Raw genomic sequence first — 19489 nt, forward strand, 5'->3', positions numbered from 1 at the left:
ATGGACATACAGTGGGCATGCTGGCATATTGTCCCATGTTCAGCTAATGCCCTGTCTCCCTTGCACACAGTGCCTCTCTACATATACCCAGCCTCCTGTGGAGATCAACCAGAGATTCAGTTGTGTGCACACCCTCCTCCCTCCCAGGATAGGAATGCTCATCCTTCCTTGCCAGCACCTCTGTTGTCAAGGCCACTAATCGAACCCTTATCACCTGGACCATAGTCAGGACTTTATTCAACTATGTTTTGGGGCTGATTAGGACAAAAAGAATAATTAATTCAGCAGAGTGATGGTTTAACAAAACACAGCAACTTAGGAGAAGAGGCACATATCTTTCTTAAAAAAGAAGGGTGAGGTTGATGCAGCTAAAGTGATCAGCCAAAATCATTTTGAAATGCAGGAGATCAGGCTAAGGAAGCTATAAAAAAAATACAGTGTAGACTGACATCACACACCAGTCTGAAGCTCACATTCTCCTCTCCATGACAAGCAATTACAGAAGGAAGATATTTATGTAAGCATGCACAGGATGGTGCCAGTCCTTCACAATTCAATCAGCATGGAATGAAATATGTTTCTCCCTCCATACACTGATATTTTACATTTTTTGCTGCATTTTATTACATTTTTGTCTTTCTTTCATTTTAGGAAGTAAATTATTAAACAGAAATACATGTGACTATAGAGAGAAAAGCAAATTTTGTCAGCTTAGGTGAAAGTGAATGAGACAGGATGATGTAAGAAGGGCAAGAGCTTCCTTAAGTATGGGGTTGAAAGCAGGGTAAAATATAGTATTAGAATTCAGGACAAAGCAGGATCAATGCACACATGATGAGAAATAAGAAACTAATGAATCTGCAGATAGGTCTTTACAGTGTTGGCTTGTAGGAGTAACACGTAACAATAAGAACCACGCTGGGGGAATTGGCATATTGTTTTTTCTTGATGTAAAATACTAAAAGAGGTCAGAAGGCCTAGATGAAAACAAGATAACCAAACCAGTGGAAGTCATCTGGGTGCTTTGAACTAACAGATAATGATGTTAACCTGTAGTCAGGCATTACTGTCAATGGAAGGGGTGCTAGAGTGTCAGCTGAATCCTACAGTGGTCCCACTCGACAAAATCAGCAACTGACAGCACATCCTGCAACCTTCCTTGTCAGTTTTTGGGTGCTTGATGACTTCTGACAAAAAAAAAAAAAAAGGTAAAGAAATTCTGTAAAGTGGGTGGGAGGTGGGAAAACAAGTATGTGGCAGAATGAAAGGAAATGCATACTGTTGGTACTACCTATCTATGTCAAGCAGAGTTTGTCACTAGCACTCTTCAAGAAAAATCTTGATGAGTGGATGTGTAATAGGAAATTCACCCCAGGAATCACTTTGGTGGCCCTGCTAGACAGCGGCACAGGTAAATGGCATCCATGGGTGGAGAAAGCCAGGGAACCTTGTTAGCTAGGCTTACATAGGCCCTAGGGCCGATAACCTAGTACCTACCTATGAACCTATGAATGGATTGCATTCTAAGGCTTTCACAGCAGCAAGCTGAAATACAGTCCTAGGTCATTATGTATGTAGTTGTTAATTCAACTTCTGATGTGTACATACAAGGGATTGTAAATGAAAGATATGTACTCACCATAATGCTAATTCCATGTTGTTTTCTTCCATCTACCCAAACTTTTGGGTGCATCAGATCTGACTGGATCTGAAGCCAGCAGTTTTTACACTCTTGGATCCATGGCTCATGCTCCTCCCTTCTAACCATAATTCACAACCATCTTCACAGTTCCTCTGAGTTTGCTTATCTGTACCAAGGAGGCATGCCTATATTATAAAGGAGAAAAGGATACGTGAGGTAAACAATAACAAAGTGGCAAACTATATGTAAGACAAGGCTCCAGACAGAGCACATATGGTCATTTGGGAGCCACATATGTGACAGTTTGAAAGAGGGACAGAAGGTTGAGATAGACAGAAGATTACCCAGATCTCACATTATGGTGAGTATGTAATCATATCCAATGTTGTCTTTTCTATCTGCTGTAACTATTGGGACAGAGTCCTCAACTACTAAAAACCCCAAGAGGTCTCATGGAAGGTTTAGTGAAGCCAAACAAAGCCCCAGACCTAGGCTGCACGTCCAGCTTCTAATGGAAAAAAATGTATGAACCAGTAAACTAAGTTGCTGCAGCAAAAATGTCATCAATTGACACTCTGTACAAGACTGCTGCCTAGGCTGCAACTGTTCAAGTAGACTGAGCTTTTGATTTGTGAGGCAAAGAAAATCCCTTGGCTTTTGTAAACAAAGGAAATACAATTCAACAGCCACCTCAGTAGTATAACCTTGGAAACACTATCTCCAAATTTAGCCTTGGAAAAGGAAAGCTAAAGAGTTGATCGTTTTTCCTGAAATTGTAAGTGCGATGTAAATAAAACCATAACTGGTGATGAACATCCAACAAACATAAGGCATATTCCCCTTTGTTTGAAAAATTATGAATGAAAACTGGCAGTCATGGCCTGATTTAGGGCAGATTCTGAAGTCACCTTAGGAAGAACGTTAGGGTTGGTTTGAAGCAAAACTGTCCTTTTGGAAAACCAAAAATGGTAGCTTACACGACTGAGCCTGCAATTCTGGAATCCACTTACTTGAGATAACTGCCACTAGGAAAAGCATTTTCCATGAAAGAAATTTGAGTTTCACTGAAGCTGCAGGTTAAAAAGGGGACTTGGTTAGGGCCCATTTGTAAAATAGTAATATGCTAAGTTGGAATGGATATATTCAGGCCAATAAAACCAAACCCCAATTGGCCTAAATGTATATAAAAAGACTTAAAAAGTAAAAAGTGACAGACATTCAGAAGTCATATAGCTGAAACACTTGATGTCCTTAAGGAGTCATTTGCGTATATTCCATGGGCCTCTATTACAGGATATTTTAAGGTATCACACAGTGAAAACTCTAGCTTGGCTAGGTTTTTCTTGTAGTTTTTACTGATTGGATTGTGTGACCTTTTTTTTACTCTTTGGTTTGTAATGCAAATATCACTGAAGCATGTCTGCTTTTCAAACCTCTAGGAAGCTTCTAGACTCCCTGTTAGGGAGATGGACAGTTGAGCTGTTTTTAGATAGCTCCTTCTTAGTGGCCGCTTCAACCACGATGGCATCTACAGCTGTTTCTGGGGAAACCGAAGAAGATGGGGCTAATTCTACCATTGTGGCAGAGATAATGCCCTTTAATAAAAGTAAATTGGGACAATAAGAGAGAGGTAAGCCCAGAAGAAGACCAAGAAGGGCAATTATCATGAAGATGGGCTGCCCTCAGTCAGTAAACGCATTGTGAATGAGGATCCTGGGGTGGAGCTGGACCTTGTACCCACACGTGGTGCACTTTTTTAAACCCCCAAATCCTTGACAGACATTCCAGGATACTTTAAATATTGTGCACAAAGGAACTAGTTCAACAGCAGACACAAACACACATGCACACACACACACACACACACTAGACCCACTTGATGGCTTAGTAATCCTACAGCAAACTAAACTGGCCCTAATGATTGTTGATAATATTTTAATAGCAAAATATGTGAAACTATATAGATTCATATATATATATATATATATATATATGTATATATATATATATATATATATATATATATATATATATATATATATGAATTCCTATTACAAGAACGAAAGTTCACTGCTTCGAACTTGTAATAGGAAGCCTCACTTCTGTGAAAGTTTACTTTAACGAAAGTGAACTTTTGCGTAAGTGCACTTCACCGAAAACACCGCAGCACAGTGGAGGAAATAAAAAACAAGCTATGTCCACCACTGTGGTGCAATAGCCACGGACTTAGGGTTAGGGCACGGGTTAGGGTAAGGGGATAGTTAGTAAAGCTATCCCCTAACCCATGCCCTAACCCTAAGGTTCGTGACTTTCCCACCATAGTGGAGGACATTGCTATGTCCTTCACTGCGCTGCAGTTGTCACGGACCTTATGGTTCGGGCACGGGTCATCCCCTTACTATGATCCATGCTCTAACCCTAAGATCCATGAGTACTGCATGGAAGTTTAGTACAACACCCGTTCGTTGTACTGAACTTCGCGTAAGTCACTTTCGATTAAGTGCACTTTTGCTGCAGTGAGCATTCATTGCCCTATTTTGAATTAGTGGAAATTCAGTCTAGTGTATGGAACCCACACACACACACACACACACACATATATATATATATATATATATATATATATATATATATATATATATATACACATATATATATATATATATATATATATATATATATATCAAACTCTTTTTTTCCCCCCAGAGTAGAGGGAAGGCAGCAAAAACTTGCAACAACTGAATGCCCACAGAGATGCCTTATTGAAAGGATACAAGGCCTAAACAACATGTCCTACACAGATTGACTCAAAGCCCTGTCACTGCTAAGAAGTGACATATGTCTGGTGTACAAAGCATTCTCCAACTCATTACTGATGGATTTACTGCACATCAGCAATGAAATTGCATCAGAAATACTCGATCTAGGGACACAAACTTCTGCAACATCAACAAAATTGTTTGAAAGGGATGATATATTTTGCAGAGATACTGCTGGCAACTTAGATCTAGGGATGGGAAACAGAAAATCTACTGCAGGACTGCCCCCCTGTACCACTCATGACCAGATGCAGGTCCTAAATGCTTTATCCCATGCATTCGTCCCCTCAAATTATCTGTGGTAGGACCTCACTTATTCTTATTATGGGTAATATATAATTTTTGACCATGAGATGGGTAAGGCCAATCTGTAAACAAATGGGATGTTATTTTGAGTACAAAAAGGGAAACTTGATATGCTTAAAATCCCCCACAAGGGTAGCTAGCCTAGTACTTACCTATGAACCCACAAAAACCCCTCAAACAAAACAAAAAGTTATAATGAGTTCTAAGAGAAAAAATTACCACTAAATTTACTACAACCCACTAAGGGAAGAGAAACTAGACTTATCTTGGAAAAGTGATCAAACATTGCGTGAAGCTCAGAGATCAAGTCAGAGTCAAATGAGCAGCAAACAAGATCTGTGGAACTGTCAGGAGAGTAGGGAATTATGGGTACAGGGGAGCAGACAGAGCCTAGATCCAAGAGTCTAAATTTTGATGGCATTGGATCCAGTATACCTAGCAATTGTGGCGGATGGAAAAGACAACATTGGATCTGATGGTCACATCTGTGTGTTCTTTAATACCAGAGTAGTTATAGTGTAAAGTAAGGAATATATCATAATAAACAGGAGCATTATCATATGAGCCCTGTTCTTCAGTTATGGGCTCTAGATTCCTTGTTTTATTGAATGTTCACAGTTATGTTATTATTCGGCTGCAAATAAACTGGACAGCATGAATTCCACAAATTATGTGTTAATGAATACATTTTAATTTAGCCTGTTTTTGCGGGCATGCAGGTGTGAAATAAACTGTTGGTTACAACAGTTTGTCTGACACTTAGTGCAGATGAGTGACGCTATGACATTTTAATGATCTGCTTTGTGTAGTTGCAAGATTTGATTCCCTCAGCCTTTGTCTGTCTTCTGTGACCCAAGTCACTTCATTAGACAATGCTTCTGGACTGCTTCTGAAAAGGGACACTTGCATCCAGTGGGACATCCCAGGCTGCTAGCAAATGTGTTACACATTTGTCTTTTTAATTCCCGGACCTTTCACATAGTTGCTAATTAGTGTTTCATTATATACTGTTTGACTGCGAATACCAGCACATCTCTTGCAGTTTAATGGCTGGCAAGAAGAATTTTCAATACGTGGTAACGGGTTTATTGATGCTCATTTTAAGTCTGTTTTCTATGTGAGAGGGTTTTGTTTTGTTTTGTTTAGCAAATGGTCGTCTGTGTTTTTTGCTGTAAAATTTGAAATAAATGTTTTAAATTAAATCCAAATCTCTATGATAATTGTAAAAGAAAGAAGAACATAGTATGCACACCAATGGGTGTGAATAATGTGTTATGGTAATTGAGGAGAGACAAACAAGTCAAAGGATATTGGTATGTCAGATGGGCCATTGCCTTACCTGTTGCAATTTGACACTGATCCAGCTCTGTCAGGATGCACTTTTTCACAGAAATGACAGTTAACTATCTATAAATGGTAAAGTAAGTAGATAATTATGAGAGATATGGGAAAAACAGTCTATGGTGCCAATACAGGCAGAGAAAGGTAAAACAAGCTGTTAGTTTTTTACTACTAACAACATTTTGTTTCTGCAGTTCCCTTACATTGAGCTGAAATAGGCTATATATATGTGACATCACTTGTACACGTTAGACAGTTAATTATTTCTGTTGTGTTGGTAGCCTGAGATTACTCTAAAGGAATGCAGGCTTATCGTTGAGTAGGTTCAGCCAGTTCACAAATGAATTACAGTGACTTTATTTCAGTAAATGTGTTGACTAAAAGGAACATATTCTGGCATCACTGATGTAGCCAGGTAAACATGATGCACAAATTAATATTAAATAGACAACTTTTTACCCAGTAAAAGAAATGTCCAAACTTCAAATGCATAATAAAACGAAAAGGATGCAGGTAAGTCAGCAAAAATTAATTCCCAGTATAATGCATGTATTTTATATTAGTATCTATCAATTAAAAACTTCTCGTGTAATAAATTTTAGTTTATGAGCTGCAGCTTTATTTTTCTCTTCAGAGTATGTACTACAGAAAAAGAGGCCATTAATGCTAATACAAAATTCCTGGCTGTACCCCTTCTGGCATGACACAGTGTATGCAGTGGAAATACTGAACGATAAAAAAGTTGCCCAAATAATGTGTTTTGGATTTTTTTATAAATATCTGACATTTGCAGGCAAATCTGATATGAAGTCACATGCTTCCTAGGTAGCCAAATTTAGCTGTTTGCCAGCAACATCTGTTACCTTTGCGTAGGAAACTTCTAATGATGTATTTTGTTTCATTGTGTACATTTTCAAAGCATTTATTTAGAAAGCAGATCATGATGTTCCAAGAACAGGAAGGAAACAGTATTTTGTCTGCTTCAGGAAAAAAAGGTTTATTTTTTAAAAATGTTTTTATAAACTGTATTGCAGAAAATGTTTCCCTCTTTTTCAACATTGTTGATACCGTATTTATTTTTTTCTATCTGCTATCTCATAGGGAAGTACAAATGAGGTAAGTCATAAGAACTGCCATCTTGCATGTGTTTACATTTTATGTTTTTAAGTTTTTGAGTTTCTAACAAAAGAGCACACTAAACTGTAAGCTACCATTACTTCTTTCAGATGAAGAATATTTAATTATCCTCAGAACTGTTGAAAATCACAGTGTATTGTGTACCTTTTGAAGGAAACTTACTTTTCACTAATAGCCGCCTGGAGATATAGAACGCTTCACTTCAAAGTCTTACAAACTTTCAGTAAGTGCTTGATACCCTGAGCCAGTTACATTACTGGTTTTGTATCATTACAGTCACCTCTTCCAAGTTTCACTGTTGCAGTATTCTCAATTAAAGGTGCATTGTACTGCACGCAGAATATTATTTTATTTTATTTCAGTTTGATAACCGGGGAGGTTCACTAGGCTCAGGAGCCCGTTTTCAGTGGAGGCCTGAGGAGAAAAGCTCCACATTACATAGTAAACATTAAGATACAACAAATTAAAATAAAAGATTTAAAAATACAATTACATTATAAATCAGAGACATGATGCATTACATTGGTTACATAGCATCTGGATCATGTGATGACATGAGTATTTCAGTGGTTACATAGTATCTGAGTCTTGTGGTGGCAGTATAGGTACAATTTTAGGGAGGGGAGGAAAGGAAAATAGACTTTACATTTATGCATACATGATAACATTGTTGGATGAAATAGTGTCCAGGGTGAGCTAAGATGCTTAGAGAAGGAGTTTAGAAATACAAGTTAGAGTAGAGAGAATAGCAGGCTAGGTGGGGAGAGTGCAATTGCACTTCCAGTTGGAGGAGGGGTAGGAATGGAGTTGAGATTTGAAGTTATCAAAGTTTTCTGTGGTTCTTAATGAAGGAGGGAGAGAATTCCATTTTTTGGCTAAGGAAAGACAGGAGAAGCTGTCCTTCAGGGCGGTTTGGTTTGTAGACAGTGATTAGGTTTAAGTGAGCAGATTTTAATAGCCTGTGGGCAGTAGTAAGTTGGAGATAGTCTAGATAGTTGGGAAGTTCTAGCCAGTTTAGCAAGTTGAAGGCAGAGCAATGGTGGGAGGAATATTTGGCTTTGATGGCGAATTTTGAAATTTTATTATAACAGCTTTCCATTTTGGAAGAGATGGAGGCAGATAAGTTGTTTAGTAGAATAGTGCCATACATTAGTGAGGGAAGTAGATAGGTAGTGGCGAGAGTTTGTCTTATAGAAAGAGAGAGGTAGTGGATGTTTCTGTATAGCAAGCCAAGTTTTGGATGTGTTTTCTTTATGTTTAGGTGACTAGGTATCAAATTTTAGGCATTCATCTATAGTTACCCCAAGTAGTTTGGCGAAGGGAACAATTTCTATGATAGAATTGTTATGGCTTCTAATTTGGAAAGAGTTTTTATCAAGAGGGGAGGATTTAGAGGGAGTGAATAGTAATAATTTGGATTTGTTAGCATTTAGAGATAGGTGGTTTGAAGTATCCAGTTTTCGGTGGTAGAGAATGCAGTTTGAGTCTTTGTTTGAAGCTCAGGGAGGTTAGTGGCACAGCAGATTAAAGTAGTCATCTGCGTATTGTAGGATTTTGGTAGTTGGGATGGTAGAGTGGAAATCATTGATAAAGATGTTAAACAGCATTGGGCCAAGAATGGGTCCTTGGGGAACCCCAGTGGGGGTGGGAAGGAAGTTTGAGGTGCCTTTTCTCCACTTTACAGATTGAGATCTGTCAGATAGGTAACTTGAGAATCAGGGTAGGGTATTGTGGGAGAGGTTAAGGTTAGCAAGGTGGCTTAGGAGATGAGTATGGGAGACTGTATCAAAAGCCTTAGCGAGATCTAATAGAACTGTAGATACTATTTGTCCAGAGTCACGGTCATGGTTGTCTATACCTAGGAATGAGAGAAGAGCGGTTATAATGCTATAGGCAGGACGGAAACCATGTTGGGTTTGAGAGATAAGGTGGCTTTTGGCTAGGAAAGGCATGAGTTGTTTGTGAATGCATTTTCCAATATTTTTGAAATTGGGGAGAGGATGGCTGTAGAGCAGAAGTTTGAGATATTATTATTTTTGCCACCTTTGTGGAGAGGATAAATAAATAATTGTTGGTACAGGCCGCTCCCATACCGCTGTGGTAATTGTCATACCATCATTGGTATTCCTCCCTTTCTCCCCCTTCTTTATCCTTTCTGTGTGTGTATCTTTCACTGCTTGGTTTACAGCTTTTGACAGGATGTTTGTCGTCTTGTTGCTTTAGTGACTTGTTTTTTTGGATAGTCATAATGTCTGATAAAAAAGGGACAACCGAATTTAAGCAATGTGATAAATGTGGAAGAAAGATGCCCATCTCTGATGGGCATCTGCCTTGTTTCTATTGTCTCGGAGTTCCCCACGTCCAGGTTCCACCTCCTTGTGAACTTTGTAAAGGATTCAGCTCTCATACTTTAGCAGAGTGTGGAAATAAATTAATCTTAAAAGGACTGTTAAAAACTCCCTATTCGAAGGCACTATCTGAGGTGGAGGTTTCAGGACCACATAAAAAAGACACTAAAAAGAGAAGCCATCCGGTTCCAATATCTCCTAGTTCTATGGAACCGAAGTCTTCTAAGACTCATACTGAACCAAAGACAAAAACTTCTTAAACTGACAACACTTACACTCAACACCAGTGCCTAAAGCTGCCTTAACAGTGTCAATAACAACCTTTTCTACAGAACCGACAGCCGTAACTTCTGCTACAGTGCCGATAATTTCCTTGGTACCAGACACCCTTTCAGCACCAACATTAGTATCTCCCTTTAATCTGGTCACTCCCTCCCCATCACAACACGTGGATCCTTCGACCTCAGTGCTGAAAGGTGAAATTTTAGCTGGGACAAGATACTCCCCGTCTATTGACCCTTTTTTTGGACAACAATTTAGTCCTTTTCTTGAAAGGCCTGACTCTTCTTTGGGGTTATCCACCCGTTCAACCAGTCTTTTGGAACTGGATGTAGTGAGACTTGTTGATCAGATTCTAGCAGCCAGAGGCATCCCAACCCCATCCAAGACCTCCCTGTCATCCAGAGCAGAGGGATTTTCTCCACAGACTCCAACATATGATCCTCCTTCAACCTCCTCTCAGGCTTTGGAGCCCTCAGTACTGACACATATCCTGGTGCCAACTCCTTTGGTTCCTGCGTTGCACCCTTCCACAGTTGTGGAGCCTACCCTGTGGACCGCAGTTCAGTCGGAGCCGATCCACCCTCGAGGCCATGACTGGACTGTCGACACCGTGACCCCTAGTTCAGACCTATTTTTTTCTACAGTGCCATCAACAGTTCCAGCTGTTTTGACAGCTCCAAGTCCTCTCGGGGCTCCAACCCTGGAGTTGGGCTCATCGGAGTGGGGTGTGCCCCCAGTTCTGAGGTTGTCCTTTTCAGTTCTGTGCTCACATTCCTCTTCAGGTGGACCTGCCTTCCAGGTGTTGGAGAGGGCTCTCGCTTCTGCAAGCATGCAGTTGACCCCTTCAGCATCAGAACCAGACTTTTATATCTCCTCTGGTATGCAGCTGACTCGGCCCACTACACGGGGACATCTGGCATGGGAGCAGCAAGACACCATGTTACAAAACACCCACTCTTTGGAATCCTCTTCAGAGGTTCCCCCTGAAGAGCAGCCTCGCAAGAGAACATGCAAGAGGAAGCACGTCGATTCCTCTGAGGAACCTTCACCGAAGATACAGATTTCGATGATGGAGAAGAGTCTCCATGGTCACTCCCTGAAGATGTCCCAGTCAGAGACATACTGGAGAACCAGAAACAGAGGGGTGACGAAGTCCATCAACACCTCTACTGTGGAATCTGTATTCTTGCATCCGTGCTTGAACCTCTACTTCCTGGGAGACCTTACCTGCAGATGAGCTGGTCAAGCTCATCGTGCAGTGTGCTTGGAAGGCCCTTGACACCACTGAGCCAATTCCCCAAAGACCTGATAAAATTCTCTCGCTTCCACAAGATCAGCCTCACTGGTCCAGAGGCTTGGCAGTAGATTCTCTGGTGGTGGTGGTGGCCACTAGAAAAGAATTTGCTGAAAAAAGTTCAACTGTCCATCCTCCGAACAGGGAGTCCCGGATGATAGACAGACTAAGGAAGTGGACTTCCGCTTCGGCGAACTTCACCATAAGGTTGCTGAACTATCTGGCACATTTTACCCATCTTCAGAGGGACCTGATTACAGACCATTCAGGAACCTTGCCAGGGGTATTGCCTGATGAGGTACGTGAGAAAATTGTCTCTCAGCTTGCCACTCGAGTCCATTTCTAAATCCTCCATGTGGTTGATTGCTCATACATCTGAGGGAACAGCCAGAGCAACAGGTACAGGTGTTGTCATGAGACATCACGCCTGGATGCACTTGTGTGACTTTGCGGACCCCTTCAAGTCTTCCTTCATCAACGCTTCTGTTGATGAATCTTCCTTGTTTGGCCCAAAAGTTAAAGACACTAGCCAGGTGTGAGAAGGATGGGAAGACCCCGTCTGCCATGAGTATATGCTTCTCTGCCCCTCAATAATCTTATACTAGGAATCAGAGAGGCAGGAAGATGTGGTTCAAAAAATCCCAAGGCCTTTTTCCATGACACACGTGGTGAGCTCTCTCCCCATGGCAGAGGGGGGAACTCATCAGGAAGATGCCCCTCCAATGGCAGAGGGGGCCCACAAAACCAGGGCTTCAGGGATTCCTTCTCCGGACAGCCCTCTCTGCACTCTTGAAGAGTGACCCGATTGCTTACCTCTGGAAGCAGTCGGGGGACATTTTTCTCTGCACCACTTGGCCTGACACTCGATAACATCAGATTCCTGGGTGCAGATGATACCGAACAGAGGTTACCACATCCCCTTTGACCTTTACCCCAGGCCACTAAGCCACGTTCCACCCAGTCAGAGGGATGCAGCAGCACAAGAAGTTCTAAAGCTGCTGGAAAAAGAGTCATCCAATCAGTCCCGCCAGGCCAAATAGGATCTGGATTGTACTCAAGATTCTTTTTAGTTCCAAAAAAGACAGGGGACTGGAGGCCAGTTTTGCACCTCAGCATTCTGAAAAAGTTCAGAAGACAAAATTCCGGAAGGTCACAGTTCAGTCTATCCTTCCATTTCTGGAAAAAGAAGATTGAATGTGCTCCACAGATCTTCAGGATGCGTATTACCATATAAAAATGGACAAACAATCCAGAAGATATCACTGCTTCCAGCTGGGAGATAGTCACTACCAATCTTTGGTCTCTCCACAGCTCCCGGGGTGTTCACCAAATGCATGACAGTAGTAGCAGCTAACTTGAGACTGCAAGGATTCCGCGTGTTTCCATATCTGGACGATTGGCTCCTTACTGCTCCAAACAAGAGTCTACTGCTTCAAGCCATACTGTATACTCTGAAACTGGCAGACATGCTAGGAATCTCAATAAACAAGAGAAAGTCAAGGCTGGTACCGATTCAAAGCTTAGAGTTCATTGCAGCAGTGTTCGACACAAGATCCTGCCTAGTCGCTTTACCTCATCACAGGTTACAGAGGTTGAGGTCTCATCTCCAAACGATACTCTCTCAAGACCTAGTCACAGCTCGATTGGTCTTACAACTTCTGGGTTCCATGGCGGCATCAATCACTCTGGTCCCACTAGCAAGATTCCATATGAGGCTGCTTCAGTGGCTCCTTGCACCTCAGTGGCCTATAATGACATACTCAGTGTCTTACCCAGTCCGCATAACAAACTGATGCAAATAGGATCTGAAATGGTGAATGAAGCCAGAAGAGGAGTTATGGTGTCATCACTTTTCACCCCCTCTACCCAAAGCCACAGTGACCATGGATGCCTTCCTGATTGGGTGAGGGGGGGCATTTTCAGGGAAGAACTATCCAAGGCACTTGGTCCCCCTTGGAGGCCAATCTGCATATTAGTGTCCTAGAACTGAGGGCGGTGCTCCTACCACTACAAGCATTCCAAGCAACCCTCCCATCAGGGACAATTGCTATCCAATCAGACAATGTGTCAGTAGTCTGGTAACAACAATCAAGGAGGAACCAGATCCTACCCATTATGTTGGGAAGCCTTGAGATTGTGGCAATGAGCAATAGATTCCAACCACTTTCTCTTAGCAACACACATTCCCGGGAACTCTAATATGATTGCAGACCAACTGAGCAGAAACATTCTGATGCCTCACAAGTGGTCTCTCAATCCCGTAGTAGTGACACACATATTTCGTTGCTGGGGCCAGCCCTGCTGTGATCTCTTTGCCTCCACCTCGAACCACAAATGCAGCAGCTACTTTGCCCTGATCTGCCCTCAGGGGAAGTCACCAAGAGATGCTCTGATACACGATTGGCCCCCAGGTCTACTGTATGCTTTTCCTCCCCTTCCCCTCATTCCACAGTTCTTAAAGAAGGCACAACGGTTGAGAAGCAAAGTAATCCTCGTTTTACCCTATTGGCCTCATCAGGTCTGGTTCCCCTTCCTATGGCCTCACATGGTTCACCACCTGTGGACTCTGGATCCATCCCTAGGACTCTTGTCTCACTCACAGGGGCTGGTCCATCCCAACCTTCCAAGTTTCAAGCTGACCGCTTGGTTTCTCCACTTCCACTGATTGCCAGGCAGAATAATCTATCTTCCCCAGTATGAAGGATACTTCTGGCCTCTCATAAGCCATCCACCAGGAAACTGTATCATAATAAATGGGATGGGTTTCTGATCTGGGCTAAAGAACAAGAACTAGACTCCTTCTTTGCCCTGGTCCATAAGGTCTTGGAATACTTGTCAACTGTACTCCAGCACAGTTCACTTAGCAGCTATCTCCAGTTTTCATAATGACTTTAATGATTCTTCATTAATGTCCCACCATCTCTGCAAAACCTTCCTAAAGGGAGTCCTACATTTGAGACCACCTCTTAAAGACCCTACTGAACCTTGGAATTTGATGCTAGTCTTACAAACCTTAACTTGTCCACCATTTGAGCCTTCAGCCACCTGTGATATAAAGTTTTTGTCCTGGAAAACCTTATTCTTGGTAGCCATCAACTCAGCCAGGAGAATATCAGAGTTACAAGCTTTGTGTGTAAATAGCCCATACATGATTTTCCACAGAGAGAGAGTGTCTCACTTTGGACTAATCACTCGTTTCTGCTCAAGGTTATTTCAGATTCAAATCGCAACCAGTCCATTGATTTGCCATTTTCTTCCCAAAATTTTCTAACAAAGGTGAATACCGTTTACACTTGCTAGATGTGCATAGACAATTACAGTTTTACTTAAACAGAACTAAAGAATTCAGGTAATCGGACCAGCTGTTCCTTTATCAAAATGGTTAAGAGATTGCATTACCTTTTTCTATCAACAGAACAAAATAACTCTACCAACTAAGTCAAAGCTCACTCCACCAGATCAGTGTCCAGTTTGGTGGCCTTTCATTGTAGAGCCTCTATGGACAATTGCGCAGCAGCTACCTGGGCAACACCTCATACCTTTATTACCTGTTACAAATTGGATATGGTCTCCAGGGGAAGAGCATGCTTTGGCTCAATGGTACTCAGGAATATCCTTCCATAGGGCCTCCCAGGACATAAAGTAGCTAGGGACTCTGTCCCATCAGTAAGGAATGAATGAAGATTAACAACATCAGAGAAAGAAGTTATGTTCTTACCATAACGTTCCATCTGTGTTGTTGATCTTCATTCATTATGTCCCAACCTCCTACCCCCCTTTGAAAGACTCCTGGAGGTTTGGATTTGGTCCTGGTTACCTGATAGGGCAGTTGCTCAGATCAAGCCTCCACTGTTTCTGTCCTTGCAGGCAAACTTGATCTGAGGAGATGAGGAGAGGGGTACTTTGAGTAAGACTTAGCTCGAGAGTTTTTTGGCTGGCACGAGCTTGTATTGGCCAAGTCAGTTCTGAGGACGGAACCGAGACCCATCAGTAATGAATGAATGAAGATCAACAACACCGATGGAATTTTATGGTAAGAACATAACATCTTTTTATTTCACAAATTTTAATCATACTTTGATTTAGCAATATGATCCATTCCCCTCATGATAATAAAATCCCAAAAGACTTGGTGATTTAAACCAGCAGTTTGAATACATGAAGGGCAGCTATGTCTCAAACTTTTATGAACTTAGCAAAATAAAGTAAATACGCAAGTTCATGATTCTAGCTATATAGGGTCAATAACAAATATTAAACATTGGTACTGACTACAGAGTTCATAATTTTATATCTGTATGTGTGTTATCACTTGTAGATGACTAACTGCTCAGCCCATCATGTGTTGAGCAAAATGCTGCTCTTGGAAATTAATGTGTTTTTTTTAGTTTAGTTTAATATATGCATGCTTACATCCTTACTTCAGCCTAATTCATTAAAAATAAACTTTGCTAACCCAGACTGCCACAACTTGCTCTGAAAGAAAGGTTAGTTTGCTTTTGCTTTCTTATATTTTGTATGACTGTATTAGTTTCTTTTATTGTTATACTATAATTTGTTTTCTTTACACTGTGTTTTACTTGCATTCTGCTTTTAATTGCATATTAAAAGTGTGAAAGATACGACAGCCGTCTCTCTTGTGAGTCACACAAATTTTTTCCCACCCTCCCTGTCTGGTGCTGTTGTGTTCTTAAACACATCTGTCTTTCTAGTTGCCTGCCCCCTTACATTAACTTGACCACATATCTCCTTCCCTGTCCCCTTTCATTGGCTGTTGAGTGTAAACACAAAATTATCATTTTCTGAAATCACTCGCCTTCAACTATTTAAATTTACTGGCCATCCCACTGTATTCCATGGAACCAGAATACAAACTGTTCACTCCCTTTCAGTCAAGCTTGCTCTTTTAAAATTAGTGGCTCTCCACTTAGACAGCTAAAGATTAAGTTTCATCTAAACTGCTTAGTGCACACTGCAGTGCTGAGGATATTAACCCACTTTTTCAACTTGCCTTTAAAATCTGCAGCAGCTATTTCAAAACCAGTTTTGGAGATCCCACATTCTACCTCTCCGTAGTCATCTTGGGATTAGTGCTTCTGTTTTCCCGTAGTGAGAGAAGGAGCACAGGGACATTTCCTGGAGACTGCTGATCTCAGGAAAGCCTAATAACTGCTTCATAGATCATAGCTTGGAATTTGTGCTTATATTCTGCTCCCGGTGAGAGAAGAAGCAGAGTGCATTGATTCCTAACTGTTTCTGGTTGGGTAGTGAGTGTCTCTGCCTGATATTCCTGACTGCTCTTGTTGCTATTCAAGGCATCTACCAGGAAAAGGCTACAACAAGCCTACAGACCCTTGCATCATCTGGTATAAGACTGTGGATCACCAAACAGGCTGTGGCCTGTTTCTGATGTTGGGATTGGTGCTAATGTTTTGCTTCTGGTGAGAGAAGAAGCAAAGGAGCACTGTATCCAAGCAAAGTGAAGCTATGGTGAGACCAGCTCTAGTAGTAGCCAGGCAGTAGTCATTCACGCAACTCCCCTCTTTTCATCATTCTTGACAAGCTGACTCTTTGTTTTCAGTAATTACTGTTTGATTTTATTTTATTTATTTAACATTTGTTAACCCGGAAAGTCCGACTTGGAACAAAGCCAGGGAGAAATGCTCCAAATGCATGTCTGTGAACATGGGAGGAAACTGGAGCACCCAGAGGAAACCAACACAAATGCAGGGAGGACATGCAGACTCCATACAGTAGGCACTCCAGCTGAGAATCGAACAGGAGAACCACTTGCTGTGAGGCGACAATGCTACCACTACACCACTGGGTTCTGATTTGTTTCTAACTTCAGAATATCTGCCTAAATACCTTATCCTTAAATTTTTCAGGGCCTACTTATTAGTTTCCCCTCAAGTATTTGGCAATGCCCTATATAGACACAGACACCTTGAGTGACGTTTTTCCTTTAAAAGCATGATTGAAATTTCACTAATACCTAGCTGCACAGAGGACAACTAGTTTGCAGTTACAAGCACTGCCCCCAGAGTTGCAAACTGCATACTCTTGACATTGTTTTATAGTCTCACTTCAACTGTCTAATCAGTATAAAAAAGAGTTTGCTGCCATGGATATGAACTTTCCCACTATCTCCATTACCAGCTTGGTGGATATGGGCATCCTAAGGCAGTGTAGAAACTGCCTCATGTTTACTTACAACCAGTTAATTCTCAAACAATCTGATATGATATGTGAGAGATGTATTTACACAACGTCACTGCAGGCAAAGCTGTCACATAAAATTACTCCTAATGTCAATAAGGTTGTCAGTAGTAGATACACTGCACCCATCACACACAGTTCAAAGCAGACATATAAACCCACATATGCTGAGGCACTTAAATGTAACCTTCCTAAACCCCAAAAAAAGGCTAGACAAAGTACACATAAATATCCCCAGTGTCCCCAAATGCACTCTTTCAAAACAACACCCACATCAACACATACAACTACATATCATGGAGCCTCCACTTTTAAGCCCATAAGGCAAGCCACCACACAATCCAACATTCTGGTCATTGGAGAATCCATCATGAGACACACTGATGTCCCTCTCACCAGGCTGGAGTAAGGAGAAAGTCACGGTCAGTTACTTATCAGGAGTGGGATCCACCACATTGCTTACACACTCATCATTGGACCACAAGTACCAGTATGACTCAGTCATAGTCCATGTGGGTGTAAATGACCTGAGATGTACTAGACTATATGAAGAGAGACATCATGGAGCTCTCCATGTCCCAGTCTAGCATTCCACAGCATTTTACTTTCTCCAAGGATGATGCCACAATATAAACAAAAGATGATTGACTTTAATAATTGATTCAGTTTCTGGTGTCATTCTAAGGGGGTGTAGTATTTGTCAGCATGGAAGGAGATGGTCAACAGACCATGCTGCTTTGCCAGGGATGGTCTCCACCACTCCCGTCTAGGATTTTGAATATTAGCTAAAACACTGTCTTCCACCATAGTGCCTTTTTTAGGCAATGCCAAACTGAAAGTACTTCCGACATAGCAAATCAAAACCAAGAAAATCTAAAGGTATTACTGCTCAATGCTAGGAGTCTAAACAAAAAATTCCACTCCCTAGAAGTTCTCTTCACCCTAGAGAATGCTGATGTCTATGCGGTCACAGAGACATGGTTTAAAGCCACAGAGAACACACAGGCGGTGCAAGATTATAATGCCTTCTTCACATTTAGACCAGCTACTACACAGACAGGGTCTAAAGCTTGAGGTGTCTCGATTTACATCAGAAGTATATATGCCTCAAAGCTGGTCAAACAGGACAATGCACTTGAGCTGCTCTGTGTTCACATCACCTTAGGCAAAATCCAGTACCACTTCCTTGCAGGCTATAGGTCCCGCTGTATGACCCAGGAAACCCATACCATGTATTTAAACTTATTGGAAGCACTCACCATCCAACCTAATGCCATATTTATGGTCGACTTTAATTACTGCACTATTAACTGGGAATCCTGTATGACACCAAGCGTACAGGCAAAGAGATTCCTGGATTTTGTAAACACAAATTCCCAGGAACAGATTGTCAATACACCAGCCAGATGTGCAACCACACCGGATCTGGTTCTCAATAATATGGGCGAGTACTGCACACTCTCTAATGTAATTTCTTCCCTGGTAAGGTCAGACCACAGAATGGTCTCCTTTAAAGTAAAAATAAAATCTGGATCCCCCAGCTAAACCTGGAATATTTAGGAACTACTCTATGGCTAAATTCCTGCTATTAACTGATAATTTGGCAACATTTCAAGCCCCCATAAACCATGTGAACACTGCTGCTTATGCAGAACTGTTCACAGAAATCCTATACAAGCATGTTAATAGCTACATAGAGGCAGCTGTACCCATCAGGAAAAAGTACAGAACTAACTCAAAAAACAAACCATCCTGGTGGAATCACAAACTCAGTAGGCTGTATAACAGAAGGAAGCAAAGCATGGCAAAAATTAGGCAGTGCAGCACTCAGCAGGATAAAATCACTCTCGTCAAACTAAAGAAAGAACTCAAAGGACAAATAAAGTCTAGCAAAGCCAAATCGGAGGTAAATTTGGCCTCCTAGGCCAAAGACAACCACAAGGCATTCTTTAGCTATGTGCTCAACCTCAAAGGCAATACACAATTGTGTGCAGAACTCATTGTAAATACAGCCAACTGTACTGAGCCAGAAGATATAGCAAACCTACCAGCCAATAAATTCAGCTCTAGATTTAGCCCTCCCCCTCAACCTTCTCTCAGG

At 41.5% G+C, this 19489-nt stretch overlaps 1 protein-coding gene across 2 annotated transcripts in view; it reads left to right on the top strand.

Moving 5' to 3' along the window:
- The window catches only part of ATL1 (atlastin GTPase 1), a 903853-nt gene that overhangs the window by 812999 nt on the left and 71365 nt on the right, over nt 1-19489 (top strand). Inside the window, exon 13 of one of the 2 annotated variants that reach the window (XM_044074301.1) lies at nt 7210-7224. The exons of the other annotated variant lie outside the window; for it this stretch is intronic. Within the exon in view, the coding sequence (XP_043930236.1) occupies nt 7210-7224 (15 nt within the window). The remainder of the gene's footprint in view (nt 1-7209; nt 7225-19489) is intronic. 2 annotated transcript variants of the gene reach the window in all.

The sequence above is a fragment of the Protopterus annectens genome, chromosome 6.part0, assembly GCF_019279795.1.
Source record: "Protopterus annectens isolate FY-2018-M chromosome 6.part0, PAN1.0, whole genome shotgun sequence".
Classification (NCBI taxonomy): Eukaryota; Metazoa; Chordata; order Ceratodontiformes; family Protopteridae; genus Protopterus; species Protopterus annectens.